This window comes from Taudactylus pleione, unplaced genomic scaffold, assembly GCF_031769625.1.
Source record: "Taudactylus pleione unplaced genomic scaffold, aTauple2 ptg000179l, whole genome shotgun sequence".
NCBI classification, from domain to species: Eukaryota; Metazoa; Chordata; class Amphibia; order Anura; family Myobatrachidae; genus Taudactylus; species Taudactylus pleione.
Window position 1 is genome coordinate 30363436 of NW_028284581.1, and position 16507 is coordinate 30379942.

At 38.7% G+C, this 16507-nt stretch overlaps 1 protein-coding gene across 1 annotated transcript in view; it reads right to left on the reverse strand.

The window, feature by feature from the left end:
• The window catches only part of DOK6 (docking protein 6), a 355747-nt gene that overhangs the window by 325069 nt on the left and 14171 nt on the right, over window positions 1-16507 (reverse strand). The window contains exon 3 of the mRNA XM_088475936.1: window positions 3746-3860. Within this exon, the coding sequence (XP_088332062.1) occupies window positions 3746-3860 (115 nt within the window). The remainder of the gene's footprint in view (window positions 1-3745; window positions 3861-16507) is intronic.

Consider the following 16507-nt stretch of genomic DNA (forward strand, 5'->3'; position numbering starts at 1 on the left):
GAATAACGCTTTTATATATATCTTACATAAAAGTCATAAGCTAATATGAGTAATTATAAGTGTGTGAAAGAAGTAATAACAATATTTGATTAAAGTAAATTAAAGTGTAATTCTGAGACTCAGAGTTTCTCAGTAGAAATACCACCAGCTGAAGCTAAACAGTTACTGACGTTGTTTTAGCTTTTTGACCTGTATCCATTCTAATCAAGACAGCAAGTTAAATATGTGCAGGTTAAGATAATACTTTACATTTTGATGCAAATAAATTGGGAAGCTAGTTTAACATTGAACTGAATTGAATATATTTTACACATATAATGTTATTTGAACTTTTTAATTTGGTGGTTTAGCGGTCCTGTATGCTACTGTTAAATCATAATTGGTTAATGAAGAGATTAAATAATGGGTCATGGAATATGAGAAGACTTTGTTTAATGTCAAGGTCCTGATGAAAGGCTAATTAAGCATGATACGTGTAGCATATCATTAATGCTGACATGCAGTGGCGTAACTAGGGTATTTAGAGCCCAGGGCAAATTTGAAAATGGAGCCCCCCTTATGGGTGTGGCCACTGAAAAATGGGGCGTGTCAACATGACACACACCCCTTTCTTGTCATTGGGAACATTTCTTTCATTTGCACCTTAATGCAGTGCCCCTTATACAGTCTCCCCCCTATGCAGTGCCTCTAGTAGTGGTCCCCCTTATGCAGGCCCCAATTAGTTCCCCTTATACAGGCCCCCAGTAGTGGTCCTCCCTTTTCAGTGCCCCCTGTAGTGGACCCCCCTGTGCAGTGCCCCCAGTAGTGAGCCCCTTATATAGTGCCCCAAGTAGTGCCCAAAGTAGTAGTCCCTCCTATACAGTGCCCTTTATATAGTTCCCCCAGTAGGAGTCCTCCTTGATGCAGTGCCCCCTGTAGTAGTCCACAGTAGTGGTCCCCCACAATGCAGTGCCCACAGTAGTATCCCCCCCAGTGGTAGTCCCCAGTAGTGGTTCCCCATGATGCAGTGCCCACAGTAGTATCCCCCCCAGTGGTAGTCCCCAGTAGTGGTACCTCACGATGCAGTGCCCACATTAGTATCCCCCCAGTAGTGGTCCCCCCCTGAAGCAGTGCCCTCAGTAGTATCCCCAATAGTATCCCCCAGTAGTGGTCCCCCCCCCGAGGCAGTACCCCAGTAGTATCCCCACCAAGTTGTCCCCAGTAGTGGTCCCCCCCAAAGCAGTGCCCCCAGTAGTATCCCCCACCCAGTAGTAGTCCCCAGTACTGGTCCCCCCCACCTGAAGCAGTGCCCACAGTAGTATCCCCCCCAGTAGTGCCCCAAGTAGTAGTCCCCTTCTTTGTAATAGAGCACGCCCCCCCCGACATACACACTAAAATGAAACAAAAGAAAAATACTTACCTGTATCCACGCTCCTGCTCCCACCGCTGTCTGTACGTCCATCCTCCCGGGCTGGGCCACTCTGCATTATGGGAGAGACATCATGACGTTTCTCCCATTATCACTGCAGGAGCTGGACGGAAGCCTGGTTCTTGCAGTGTCTGACTCTCATTGGCTGCTGATTAACACACACATCACCGCCAGTGCTGGCGTCGATGTGTGTGTTATGCACAGTCTGAGCCCACCTGCCACCCTCCTCCTGGCGCTATTGAGCAAGCACTCAGTGGGAGGGAATGGGTCCAGCTGTGCAGCACAGGACCAGCGCTGGAAGCCTAGTGCCGGTCCTGTGTAAATGTGTAGCGCTGACGGCACTCACTGTGGTCGGCGCTACACTGGCTAAGTAGGGCGGGCTGGTAGCGTGGCCGGCGGTGCCCCCCCGCACCGCTGGTCCCACGTGCCCAGGGCACGCACCCCACTTGCCCTGCCACTGCTGACATGGTAAAAATCCAAAGTTTCATCTCCCAAAGGAGTCGGTGTATGTTGTGTCAATGCTTCTGATATTCTTTTGTGTATATGGCTGTGCTATGATAAAATCATGTCTTAGCTTACAGCTGTTCAGGAGTTTATATGCAGTTCTTTGTTCATCTCCTTTGTAGGTTTGATAATGTGATTTTAATGTTATTAATGCACTAGAGTTACTATCTGTTATTTACTACCATTGTATTTATTTACTAAAATGTTCATTAAAATCTAGTAACTAAGTAACCAATCAGATATATGGTATTGCCTAATGTGCCTGTTGGAGTAAGACAGATAATAGCTAATTGCACATTGATTACTAAATGTACACTTAAATACAGTGCTGATCTTCCTGGACTTCTTGACATATGATAATGCCATTTTAGGGACTAGACAGTATTAAAATTAAATGCAAAGAGAAGTCAAAGCCCTCAATTTTGGTTTGGAAGGAAACTATAAATTTGGTGTATATTTTACATGGGAATGTTTACATTGGCTGTTTTCTGTGATAGTTGCTTATAAAATAACTGTAAATATTTTTTTTTATTTTCTGTTGATAAACAAGTCATCACAATACCTATAAATGCCCTAATGGTTGATATCCATTGATGAAACCCTTACTTTACAATAAAACTTAGTAAAATAAAGAGACAAACACATATATTGGTGAAACAAATGGTCAAATTTTATTAACATAAAAATGAAGGTGGGGTAAAGGGTATAAGGAAAGTATGGTGCCAAATGCAAGAACAGGAAGAAAACATCACACACATATGGAACATTCATTGGTGAACCACCCTCCCTTAGAAGCAACTTGTACCCATCGATAAGAACAATGTCACCAAACCTGTCCAGGGTCATCACCATCACCAAGCTAAGGGAGGGAACACCCCAAACCACAATTTTAACTATACCTTAACAATAACCATTCTACACCACCAGCTAAACCATACAATCACCACAAAACCCAAAACACATGAGCCTTGAATTAGAACTTGGACCGGGTGGATGGGAAACCTGAGAGGCAACAAAGACACTGTGACAAGAAGAGATCCTAAGAATTATAGACTACCAACACTCCCTAAGGAAACCAATAGGCCAAAGACAAGTTACTCATAGAACCCCTCGCCCACAACAATCTTTATTAACAAACACAAAACATTTACCAATTCACATAAGCTATTCACCAGTAGACAAGGTCACAGAGTTTAAAATTCATCATGACTAATTCAACCCTCCTCTTCTCATACATTAGCTAAAGTAGCTTCGCTCTTCCATAGATTTAAACCAGAAGCCAATAAAAGAAACCTAAACCCTACCACTTACCATGTGCCATTATAGTAAATTACAAGATTTATTTTTTTTACACTGTTTACCATAAAAATTATGTTATAGTTAATTTCCAAGTATCAACATACTATAGCCTACAATTGAAGTGATTAGAAAATTGACACGTAATATTTTTTTTAAGGACTAGAGCTATATAATAAATTGTCATCCTTACGTACTTGATGGTTGCAAGAACAAAAATCCAGAAAAAAAAGTACAGGCATAAGAACAAAACCAAAATCAGAGTGCAAAAAAGTCTTGCATTGTTGCACTATTCTGCAAAAATCATTAAGCAAAGTGAATGAACATAATTATATTTTTGAGGTTTTTGACAAAAGGTTAAGAAAATAATTTTCTGATACCAGTATTGGATAATAGATTAATTTTATTGCAATTTTAAAAAGAAAAAAAAAAGAAATATACTTTTTATATGTACAAGTCCTCTGTGTAAATATAATAATTTATGTTTTAGACCCAACTGGAGTTTATTGTACAGCAAATATTGTAGTAATTGCTTACCTGACTCACAGGCAAATGTCTTTGAAGTCTCATCATGAAAGATAATTGCTACCGCATGTTTCTTGGTCTCTCGAGGCAGTCGTGTTATAGTTTTGATGTTCTGCAGTTCTGTTACCTTGAACAAAAAAGAGTTATGTTTGTTTGTTGCATAATAAAAATTCAGCTAAGCTGTAATGCCAGCACCCTTTGTCACAAATACTAAGTTATAATGACATAATTTAGAACATTTGTTTGTTAGATTAGGCCAGGGCATACTGATTTTGTTGGGTGATTAAAATATATAGAGAATTTTGAAACATTAGTTGCAAGTTAATGACCAATTAAATGCATACAATTCCTGACAAATTCAAATTAGATGATATTTTTTTTCTCCTCTCTACATAAACAATATGAAAATTTTCATTTTATGGAAAAGTTCTGTATTTCCTTAGAGGGTAATTTGTAAATTAATTTCCTTAAAATGTATATTTTATCTTTTCTCCATTTCCTTATTTCAAGTCTTTGTGGTTAAGCAATTGTCTGCTTACAATTAAATATAAAATAAATACTGTCTGTAGGCAAATAAGTTGTTCTCGTGCATACATAGTACTGTTGAAATTGTATATTGTATTGAAAGCATTAACTAATATTAGAAACTGTCTTTTGATTAAAAAATCATCAGTAAGCTGCTTAATAAAGTAAAAATATAGAGCAAGTAAACAAACATATATGCATATATAAATCAGGGGTTTTAGCAGGCCATAAGCATTTACTATACCCCTATTTATAATTTCATAAATGTTAATAAAAATTAAATGCTCTGTTTTCTTTTAAAATATCATGTATATGCACATACCATTTGCATGATCTTATTTATGAACAATATAAAAATTTAGTAGACTCTGGGCCGTATCCAATTAACTACAATAAGCCGCAGTTTTGTGAAAAGTTTACACTTGTGCAGACTTTTTGCCAAAAATGCGCATTGTGCAATCCTATTTCCGCGGTTTTCGCACATGCAAGTTCTCCATAGTCAATAAGCGGTGAAAACTTTTCATTATCTCAGAGCAAGTGGAAAATCCCTAAAATAGGTTTATTGGGTCGATTATTTTGGGGGACTGTATGGATAGGACATGTGTTTTAAACATTGCATGTGGCTGCCATAAATGACACAAAATTTTATTTGCATCCATTGTAATGTACCACAATTTAAATACAGCATTTATTTTGGCCCCCCAAAAATAGCTTTTTACCATTTTTTCAATGTTATAGAAAAATGTATATAACAGCCATTTGATACAATTTAAGAACTGCAAATATTTTTATTAGGGCTACTAGTACACTTCTATATTGTTTACCTATCTCAGTTTGCCTTTCTATGGGGTACAGACAGATTTACCCAATTTCTGCTGTACTTTTTAAAGGCTACAGAACCAAAAGTTTTCGGATGAATCTTTTGTAATAGGGTAGTGTGAAAAACTGAAGCACGCATAGGCAAAAGGCACAAAATGATCGCACCAAAAGACCCGAAGTGTTTGAAAACTTCACACACATTAAGTTTTCGCATTATTGCCTCTAATTGGATACAGCCCTTATTCACAAGTATTTTAGACATACTGTAAGTAGCAGGGGTGATAATGGGTGCATGGTATGCGGTGCACATGGTCCCCTGGGTCCAAGGGGCCCCATGCCGCACAACCTGCACCCATCTATTCAATACTTACCTCTCCAGAGTCCCAAATCAGCGGTAGCAACACTGTACAAATCACCGGCAAAATGGCACGGTGGCCATTTTCCTGGTGATTTGCACAGTAGGGAAATTGCTGGGAAAATGACTGCCGCATCATTTCCCCAGAGACCTGAACATGTCCAGTAGACTCTAGCACAGCACTAGAGTCAATTAGTGCCCGGAGCTTACTGCTGTGCTCAGTGAGCTGCTGGTCACCAGATAGAGAGAAGGGGGCACTGGATTGAGACTGCACATGGGCCCCTTCCTATCTTAATATCCCCCTGGTAAGTAATATTATATAATTACTTTTGTCTCTATTTATTTTCCATATTTGTTCTTTGAGATGTCATATACAAAAAAAATTGTCAATAATAAATTTGTATTAGTTGTACAAACACTCCAACAGTAGCTACTTTGTAGGTTATACTTTTTGTTATTATCCAAACAGCATAACTCTGGGTATACAGAACAAACCTTTGTGCTTTCTAATTTGGGGATGTTTGCATTTACTAGAGAAAAAAGTCACCTCATTGACCATATCTACTAACATAATACATCACTGTGCTGGTTACACACATTTTAGTTCAGCATGTTAATTTATCTTTATTATTTGATTGGTCTTGCTTTTGTTTCAGGATTAGTATTATAGTATTCACAGTGGAATCTTTGCAGATATTAGTCAAAGGCAACAACACTCCTTCTGACTAACCACAGCTAAGGGTTTAAACTAATCAATCAAATCTCAAGGACTTCATTATTTATTTCTGTATTGATGTATATTTTACACCCCTGGATATTAAGTATAGTGAACAGTGATGTGCTATATTAGGATTGTTAGTAAGAGAACATATTAAATTAATTATACTGTTCATTAAAAGTTGATAGATAAGTGTGTACACACATTAAAATTTGGAAAGATTAAATATTGTATAGGTTTATGTCTTGCTCACATACAAACATTCCAAAATTTCGAGCACACATGTATTATACAATGAAGTGAGTGCCTCACCCGGGGTAGTGCCATATTCAGTATGCAAGTAGCAGTGCATAAAGAATCTTGCAAAGGCTTTAAGGCAATCTAATTTAGCATTTAAAAGTCTCTGTATCTCTCACTCCTATCATTTATCTTCCTTGTCTGAAGTGTCAGTATCTATTTGGCTTGCAGTAGGCGGTTGATAAGAAGTTGAAGAAGCACACCAGTATGTCATTCAGTGTATCCACATAGGGTGTAAAGCACTGGGACATGGAAAGAGTCGGTGTAGACAGCAATGGCAAACAAAGCAAAGGACAGTAGAGACGAGGAGGTGGATGAGTTAGTCCCTATTATCATGAGTGGAATTATCAGCAAAACAAAACAAAAAGTGGAATTATGTCTGGTACATAACTGAACAACTAATACTGAAACTTGATAACTAGGCATTGCAGATGGCACATTGCTGTCTATAACAATTATAACTGGTATATAATAAATATTACTGAAATATAATTGTACTTTATTGCTGTCTCATAATTTATAGCATGTAATGAATGACCATTATTGTTGGCATAGTACTAAGCAACTAATAGTGGCTTATAATTATCTTAATGGGTTATTAATGATGACAAATGATTCTGTATTTAGTATTCATATTATATATTGACACAAAAACACTGGATATAGATGTCCCAGCTTTTTACTTTCTGTCTGGTAGACAGAAGCTTATTAGCAGCCTTGATTGCCAGACTACCTGTGAGAGGCTGGTAGTAAGGGGGTGTCAGTCTCTGTAGTCAGTCTCTTACAGCCTGGGGAACAAGTCAGAGGCCAGTTGAGAAACACTGAATGCTAAAGACTTCTGTTTTGTGAGAGGAATGCCAAGTCCATCCTCTCTGAGAAAGGGAATCATTTTGTTTAGAGCCAGACAGGTCAGGATTTACTTTTATGTTTTGTTTATTTTTGTTCTACTTTACAGCACAGAGGAAAGTGACATCATCCCCAGACACACATACCCTCCCGACTGTGACTGGGAGAGGAACATAGCTGATCCAGACTGGCAGGAGATTAGGTAAGGAAAGTTTAGGGACATCTCAATTTACCACTATATCCTACATCACTGGCTCTGGACCAGGGACTGGCTGAAAAAGTTTAGCCTGGGGGGGCATGCTCATAGCACTGGCCCATGAGTGGCAGCCCTAATTTTTAACTACAGTATCAAGGTGGTACTCCCTGTTCTGGGAATACCATCCACAGGTATGTCATCAGAATTAAAAGCAAAATGCTTGATTCTTTGAATAAAGCATTGGATTAGTGCAACACTATACCTTCCAACATGATTATCCCTGCTATTTACAAAATGTAACTCACAGAGATAGTGGTAATGATAACAGTTGTCCCAGAGAGTTACTTCCCCAGCATATCGGAGGAGTCTTTCACATTTTGCTGCAAGGGATGGGCCTAATGTCAATCAGTCCCGCCCTCATCTACAACCTACAGCTCCTGCATAGTAAGTGTGTGTGCATAATGTGTATCATATACATGCGTGTTATATATACTGTACAGTATATATACTGTATCTATCGATATTTATATATATATATATATATATATATACTGTATGTGTGTGTGTGTAGACTGTATGGCTTTTTATGTTACCTTTATGTTATTCTATGTGAACTGGATGGGGGCGGCAGTGCTCTGACTCTGGCTGCAGTTCCTTATGGCTGGTCTTCTTCTTGATGAGTAGGAAGCGGAGTTGCGAACACAGGAGGAGTAGGCTGATAATGGAGGAGGAGGAGGGGCGCTGGGTAATAGGCATAAGAGGATAGCTAGGGACAAGAGGAGTAGGCTGGGACAGGAGGAGGAGGAGGAGGGGTGCTGGGTATTAGAGGAGAGTCAGGGACAGGAGGAGACACGGAAAGGAGAAATAGGCTGGCATAGGAGGTGGTGGGGTGCTGTGTATTAGAGGAGAGCCAGGCACAGGAGTAGTAGGCTGGCATAGGAGGAGGAGGGATTCTGGGTACTAGAGGAGAGCCAGGGTCAGGAGGAACCAGGGACAGGAGTACTAAGCTGGTACAGGACACAAAAGGAAGCCAGCTACTGTCCCATGTAAAATTAGGGCGGTAGAAAGCTGAAGGGGACATGGTCTATTTGTAGAGGCATGGCAATGCCCCATCGGGGAAAAAAATATTTTTGCACAGCAAAACTCTGGGGGGGCAAGATCAGTGTGATCACTACCCCCTCCCACACAGACAGAGGAGACTGCTCCTGATTAGTAGCAGTGAGCAGTCTTCCATTGCATGCTGATAGGTATTAGGTAGGAGGAGGGAGCGGTGTCAGCCCCTCCAGCCTCCCTCTTGGTGCCCCTTCAGCCATGCACTAAAAGCAGTAAGGGGACTGCTAGGGCCAGGCGCACTGCAGTACTGCCTAGCATATCTTCTCTTGGACAGGCGGTTAATGAGCATGGCCGCTTGACCTTAGAAAGCAGGCAGGGGAGGAGAGACTAGAGCTGGTGCCTAAAGTGGGTGGGTCCACATGTCTGCAGTATTTCTAAGCACTGCTGGGTGCAGCCCATTCTGCAGTTCTGCAAGGACCAGCCGTCAGCCCAAAGTGCTAAAAATGGGACCAACCTGGGGGGCATCTGTCACCCTGCCCCCCGGCCAAGCTCGCCTCTTCTCTGGACCACTGGTTTCCACAATCAAATCCTAAAACAGGAACTTACACAATTTCTTTCCTACTTTTTTTTATAACAATTTTTTAAACACCTTTTTTAATCAGTATCAGTGTCTATACACATAATTTAATTTAATAGCGCTCATCATTGAAATCTGACATTAAAAAGCACAGAACACATTTAGTTTCTACAGCAATTACCCATCGATGAACTCCGAAGGCAACAACAAATGGATGCTGAGGAAACCTACAAGCAGCAGCACCAAGACAGCTAAGCCTTGAAAGAGGTGGTGCAGCAGCTGGCAGCACTTTCTGGAAATACTTCCCAGGATGTCACAACTACAGTAGGGTTGTCAGATTATCCCTTTAATAAGGGACACATATGAATTCCATAAGTTATATAGTCAGCCACAGAATCTAGTCACAACTAGCTCCATACTTGCTAATCATTTTTTGCAAAAGTTGACAAAGAGTGAGGATGTTCAAGTTTATCTAACAACTTTTGAAAGAACAGAGGAGAGAGAAAGTATGCCTAAAATCAGTTTTGGCATCTTTCCTGTCAGGGGAACCACAAAAAGCATATTTTGACTTAAGCCTTATTGATACCAAGGACCATGATAAACAAAAAAAATTGATTTTGACTTCGCTCTATGCAAGTGGGAGAGCTATGGGGACCCTAAAACAGCAGACCAGCTGGTGGAAATTATAGCGAGGTATGTGGAGAATGGGGAAAGTGTTGAGAATAATGCAACAGCCCCTAGTCCTGCAATGGTGATCTCCAGTTAATTTTTGTATAACTGTTCCACGGAAAAAGAGTGCTTTTAGTGGAATGAACTTAAACATCCAGAGGCAGTAGGCTTGGAACCTGGTGATTGGACAGCTGTACTAGAAAGGTTCCCAACCTCATAAAAGAATTAGTAAAAATATGATCAGATGTTTTAGATGTCGTAGCATGGTCCATGTTTTCTGCAAATTTTCCACTTACAGTACTGTACCTCTGAACCTATGCAATGTGATACTGTTTATGTGACTCGAGGAGTATCTTTCTTTGCTCAGTTAGCCGGCACTGCAGACCAACATGTTAAGCCAGATAAACAAATGTGTATAATTACTGTATAAGGCAAACAGGTAGAGTCTTTGCTAGATTCTGGTAGCCTGGTTACTCTTGTAAAAGTCAAGCTAGTGAGACACAAAAAATATCAGGGAAAAACTTGTGGTGTAACCTGTATCCATGGGGATACTCAGCATTATGACACTGCTGAAGTGAACATAAAAACACTTTGTGGTCCTATGGTCGTCACTGTAGTGTTAGCTCCTTATTTGATATTTGATGCTATATTAGGGAGAGATTTTTCCCACTTCTGGAAGCTGTGGGAAACCCAATTTGTTTCAGAAGTAAATAAACCAGACCTGCTCATTAATGTTTCTTATATAGTAGCAGTTGGAATGTTCCCAGAGTCTAAAGTGTTCCCTTTTCCAAGCAGGATTGGGGAGTCAGAAAATGAAGAGAGCAGCAGTGATATGCAGAATGATGTACGCCCTACTGAAGTAGGAAATGTTGGTGAACCAGTTGACTGTATGCCTAATCTTGAAGTAAGAATATATATATTTGCCCCAGATCAGTTAAAAGACACTACTCTGTTAAAGGCTACAGAGAATTTGTAGAAAATAACATGAATGTTCAGCATAAGACATCCAGTGATACAGATTTCGGCTAACTGTTAAGGATACAGGCTACAGATATAAAGTTCAGATACATACTACAATATGAGGGCAATCAATTATCGAGCCACATCAGAATGAAAGAGGCCTCTGTATAAAAGTTGCTAATGGAGACCATCAAAGAAGCAGTATCTGCAGCAGAGCTTCTTGCACATGTACAACTTTACTGCTTCCATTACACATGCTTGTTAAATAACCATCAATAGTTAAATAATAGAATGGTTACCTTGTGGATGCTACATGTAACAGCAAGGCATGTTGCAATAGAGGCAACACCACCAGTGTAGGATAACCATCTTTCAGTGGCCATTACTCCAGCTGGGCATGCTCCAGAAACAAAGCAGTGAAGCATAACTATTTCCTTTTTTTCTAGAGCAGAACTGTGGCAATTACATGTGCTCAACAGACAATGACACCAACAGGAGCAGCTTAAGAGACAAGGGGTGCCATTTACAGTTTCTGTTTATACATTTTAAGTTAATTTTATGTAATTAAATTATTCTTAAAATTAAAAACCTTCTGAGAAAAATAAAACAAGGCATTTTTCTGGGATCTATGTTCCTTGCAAAATAAGATATGATGTGATTAGCTGCACAATACATATGTGATATACCATCACACCCTGTGGTTAGCTGCACAATACGGATGTGATATGCCATCACATCCAGTGGTTAGTTTCACAATACAGATGTGGTATGCCAGCACAACCTTTGGATAGCGGCACAACATAGATGTGGTTTGGCATCACACCCTGTGGTATGCTGCACAATACAGATGTGGTATGCCATCACACCCTGTGGTTAGTTGCACAATACAGATGTAGTGTGCCATCACATCCTGTGGTAAGCTGCAAATTCAGCACTCTTATGGAGTAAGATTGTTGTCACTCATAAAATGGTGGAGCTTTTAATTCACAGATTTGTGTGCTCACTGGAATACACACATGCAAACTATGCAACTTAAAATTTGAGCAGTAATGTGGCGCACCCATCCCACTCTGTACCTAACCACACACACCCTGGGTTCCAACTTATTTTTTACTCCCTACATCCAAATCATTCAGTATCCACATTCAGTTCCCACAAACATTCAATTTAATAGCCAATTGTTTACTTTGTTTATTGTTTCAATTGGATGTACAGTGGTGAAGTTATCAGAAGACACAGCCTGATGCTTGTAGCTGAGGGGACCGGCATTCCACATGGTAATGAGTGTATTTGGTTATAAGGATGTATGTAATTTTATTCAATTTGTATAATCCTGATGCTTCTGAGTAACGATTTTTGTTCCCTCTGTGCAGTCTAACAGATATATATATATATTAGAGATGTGCATGGTCGATCGGAATGAATGACCGCTGGACCTATGTCTGGCAGTTCAAATCCTGACGCCGCAAGACCAACACCACTGAAAATCCTGATCAGTAAGTATGGTAACTATCCCTAACCCTCTCCCCCCCTAACCCTAATGCTCCCTTAGGAGTGCCTAACCCTAACCTCCCTTAGGAGTGCCTAACCCTAACCTCCCCCCCTAGTGCCTAACCCCCCTCTAAGTGCCTAAACCTATCCCCCCTCCCCAAAGCCTAAACTTAAATCTCCCAAGAAGTGCCTATCCCTAACCTCCCCCTAGGGGTGTCTATCCCTAACTCTCCCGAGGGGGGTGCCTTACCCTAAGTCCCCCCCAGGAAACCCTAACCTAACCCTTCCCCCCCTGGGCTCCCAGCATAGGGATAATGATAGGCATCAGGATTTCGACGCCTATTATTTGTCTCATCGGGATTACACAGACGGGAGGCCGGCAGTTGGCATTTCAACTGTCGGCTTCCTGACTGCATCCCATGCACAGAATCCCATGTTTTTTGGCACAACCACCTTCAAGTCCAGTTTTTAAATCTGAGTTCTGAACTTAAGGAAACATCTGAGCCAGCAATCTGTTCCACTGTGAATCCAAAAGTGATCCAAGGTGGGACTCTGTTCTACTTGAAACTCCAAAGTGTGGGTGTGTTCAGAAACAAAGCCAACCTGCTTATCTAACGAAATTAACTAAATTAACCATAACTGTGTTGAGTTTGTATATTCTCCCTGTGCTTGCGTGGGTTTCCTCCAGGTACTCTGGTTTCCTCCCACACTCCAAAAATATACTGGTAGGTTAGTTGATTCAGAACGAAAATTAACCCTAGTGTGTATGTGTTTGCATGACCATGTGGTAAAGACTGATGTTAATGGCCAAATATTCTCTGTAAAGCACTGCTGAATATGTATGCACTATATTAGTAAGTGGCAAAAATAATTAATAAATAAACATAAATATCCGCATTAACATGCTGCTTTATTGCTTTTTTTAATATGAAAAAGAGTAATTCTCCCTGTGTATAATCCCCAACCTATGCAACTCATGCACTTAAGCTAGTTCATTTTATTCTCGTTATTTATTAATGAACCCTTGCTAATCATTACACATCTAACACCACTTTTCATGCAATAATGCCTCCAGCATCTAAACCCTACAGTACACATCTCAGTGATGATTTGTAACAATTGGTCCATAGAATTTTTATTACTGAATTTGTTGTACAAAATTTAATTTCCAAAACACAAATTTTCCAAGATCACTTATGAATGCTACCCTTCTTTTGCAGGAACATTTCTAGTATTTGTTTCAATTATCAGAAATGTTACCATTCTGTTCACTAACATATTAGTGTTATTAATTAATTAATTAGTAAATCTTTCATAGATGCTTCACAATAAAACTTGTTTAAAAGGTATTTTGTGATTAAAACATAAAGTACATTTACTCAATTTGTTACAAGTTTTATCTTTTTTTATTATGTACTGGATGTTGTTCAAAACTGAAACTCCAATTTGTAGCAATTCCATTTATTGAATAATGATCTATGAATAAATATCCAACAGTTAAAAGCAAACTAATTCCAAACCATGCTACATTATCACGTTTCTGCCCAGATAAAATAGCTTTGGTTGGCTTAACCTTTCTTCCTTATTGCCCTTGTTTGAAGATAGGAATGCATAGATTCTGTATGACAAGGTAAAAGTAAAACATCTCTCACATTTACCATCTCATTATACAATGTGTTAGCTAGGTCAAAGGATTTTTATTATTATTTGATCATGTAAGACACATATGTCAAACTAGCTTGATTTATTGCTATGTTATAAAGTAGCAACATGAGCAATGCTTTTATTATAGTGACTCTAGGGTCATATACACTTAAAAGTTGATGAACAATTTAAGAACAATTTGTTCTCATTGGTCCCACAAGACACTTGCATAACTTTAGGTCAGTATTTCATCATTGTACTGTGATATTAAAATAAATATTTGGGAACTGTTAAAAAAACTGTAGTATTCATATGTTGGAAATGTTCATAAAATGAGGATAAACAAAAAAGTGAGGCACTTTCCTATGATTTGCCTTGAAGAGGCTAACCAAAGGTACAGTATAAGTATGACAAGTTAATTGATTTTAGAACATGACCTGTAGTCACATGTTCACCTTTGAGGTACTTTAGGTACATAAACCCCAACATGTACCTCTGTAGGACATCTTACTAGCTCAGCTTCCTTCATCTTATGAAACAATGTGAATTTATACTGGAAAGTTGTATATAAGATGGATAGGTGAAATACAAAGACAGGCAGCGTAACACAGTACCTGTCAGTGGTCAACAAACCATTGGGCACCAGACCATTCCTTTAGTTTGAAAATAAAAAATAATTTTTATTATTTTTGGAACCACCATTTTTCCTCCAATTCTCCAGCATCCACACTGCCATGGACAGTCTGTCTACTCTGATCTCCCATTACTACCAGTAATTGCTTTCAAATCTCTCTTAAAATCTGTTAAACTAGGTACTCATGGATGGGCAGATTTAGCTTGGATACCTAACTACTGACTGTGTCTTCAAACTCATGATACTCGACCACCTGTTAGGCTTGATGCAAGCTGGAAAAGCAGTATCCCTTATTAATTTAATCATTACTGGTTCTGGTTTGTCCTAATTTGAAATAAATCTAATGAATAATTGACAGATTGCCATTAGTTTATAATCTCAACACAAAGGCATTAACAAGATAATCCACGATGGAACATATATAAGAAAAATAAACTGTCTTAAGGAAGTCTTTATTAAACCCATGGTCTCTCCTCGGTTATGCTCCCTTTAAGAATTGATTTAACATAAGTATGACATAGATTATGGCTTGACACATAACTCACTAACGAGCTCTATAATGACGAGAGAGAAAAAAGAATCCCCATATGAGTGCACTGATTCTTGCAATTAATCAACTTAAAATATAACCTTTATTAGAATAATTTAATAACCACTTAGTGGTAAGAGTAAAAACACAACAAAATATACAACAAAAAACAGATTTAAAATAGTATGTAAAATACTAATAGGTGCTCAGTCATGTGTGCTCTAATTGTAGGTACTCAATGGTATGCCAAATATGTTGACTATAATCAATATGTATTGGTGCCTAATAATAAGTATGAAAATAAATAATAATAATACATAAGTAGGTCACCTAAATGTTTATATGTCCCTCAGTATTGCATATATATTAGCTACCTGTATGGAGTGCATAATGCATGAGCTAACAAGCTCTCTTAAAGTATTTATTATAGTCTTATATACAGGTATGACATATATAAAGATCTTCCCACAGTATCAATATATTATATTAATCCATAATATGGACATGCAAAGAGTACTGCACGGCTACCTATTATTAAATATCCGGGACTCATGTAACGAGTCTATTATGATGAAAGGCTGCCGTGTGTACTTGCAGCACGAGCGGCTTTACAGCTGGATCCCGCACTCCCTCTGCCGCGTATACTGGCAGGGTGAGTGGCTAGTCAGCTAGAGCCCTTGTTCCCTCTGCCTCGTGTACTGTCAGGGAAAGTAGCTAGTCAGCTGGAGCCCGCACTGACTCTGCAGCGTAGTGCGGCTGACAACTCCACAACAAATCAACTAGTATCGTACATAACGTGGGACATATAATGACAATATTTAGCTAATTTCGATCTCCATCAACATATTATAAGGCAACATTTTTAAGACACATTAGTACTGGCACATCAAACGCCTGACGCGCGTTTCGCAGTGCTTTTTCAAAAGGCAGACCAGAACCCATTTCCTGATACTCCTTAAATACCAACATCCTCCTATCAGTCTTAATAATGACATGATTGACATATTAAAAAGCCAATCACAGGGTGGAAAAAATGACCTAGTTCAGACTGAATATATTGTATCCCTTGGAAAAACCTGAATTAGATACAATTTAGTAACTATGCTGTTAATACGATATCATTTAGTTGATAACTCAATATATCTCCTACTCCATTCCACTATATATATTATATTATAATTCAATAAATGTTATTATCTATTAACATAAATAAAAATTAATACATCATAAATAATTATTTTTATTTTTAATTATAAATAAATGTAAATATATCAATGTTAATCCAACACCATAAAATGTATAGTAGTGTATTGTTCAATATCTTAAATAATAACTATCCTAATTAAATAAGATTTTTTAATTATATATGTTATTAATAAAATAACTACCACTTATTAATAAAAATCCATCAGTCTGCATGTATCCACTCATGCACATGTATAATAATACCCATACATGTGT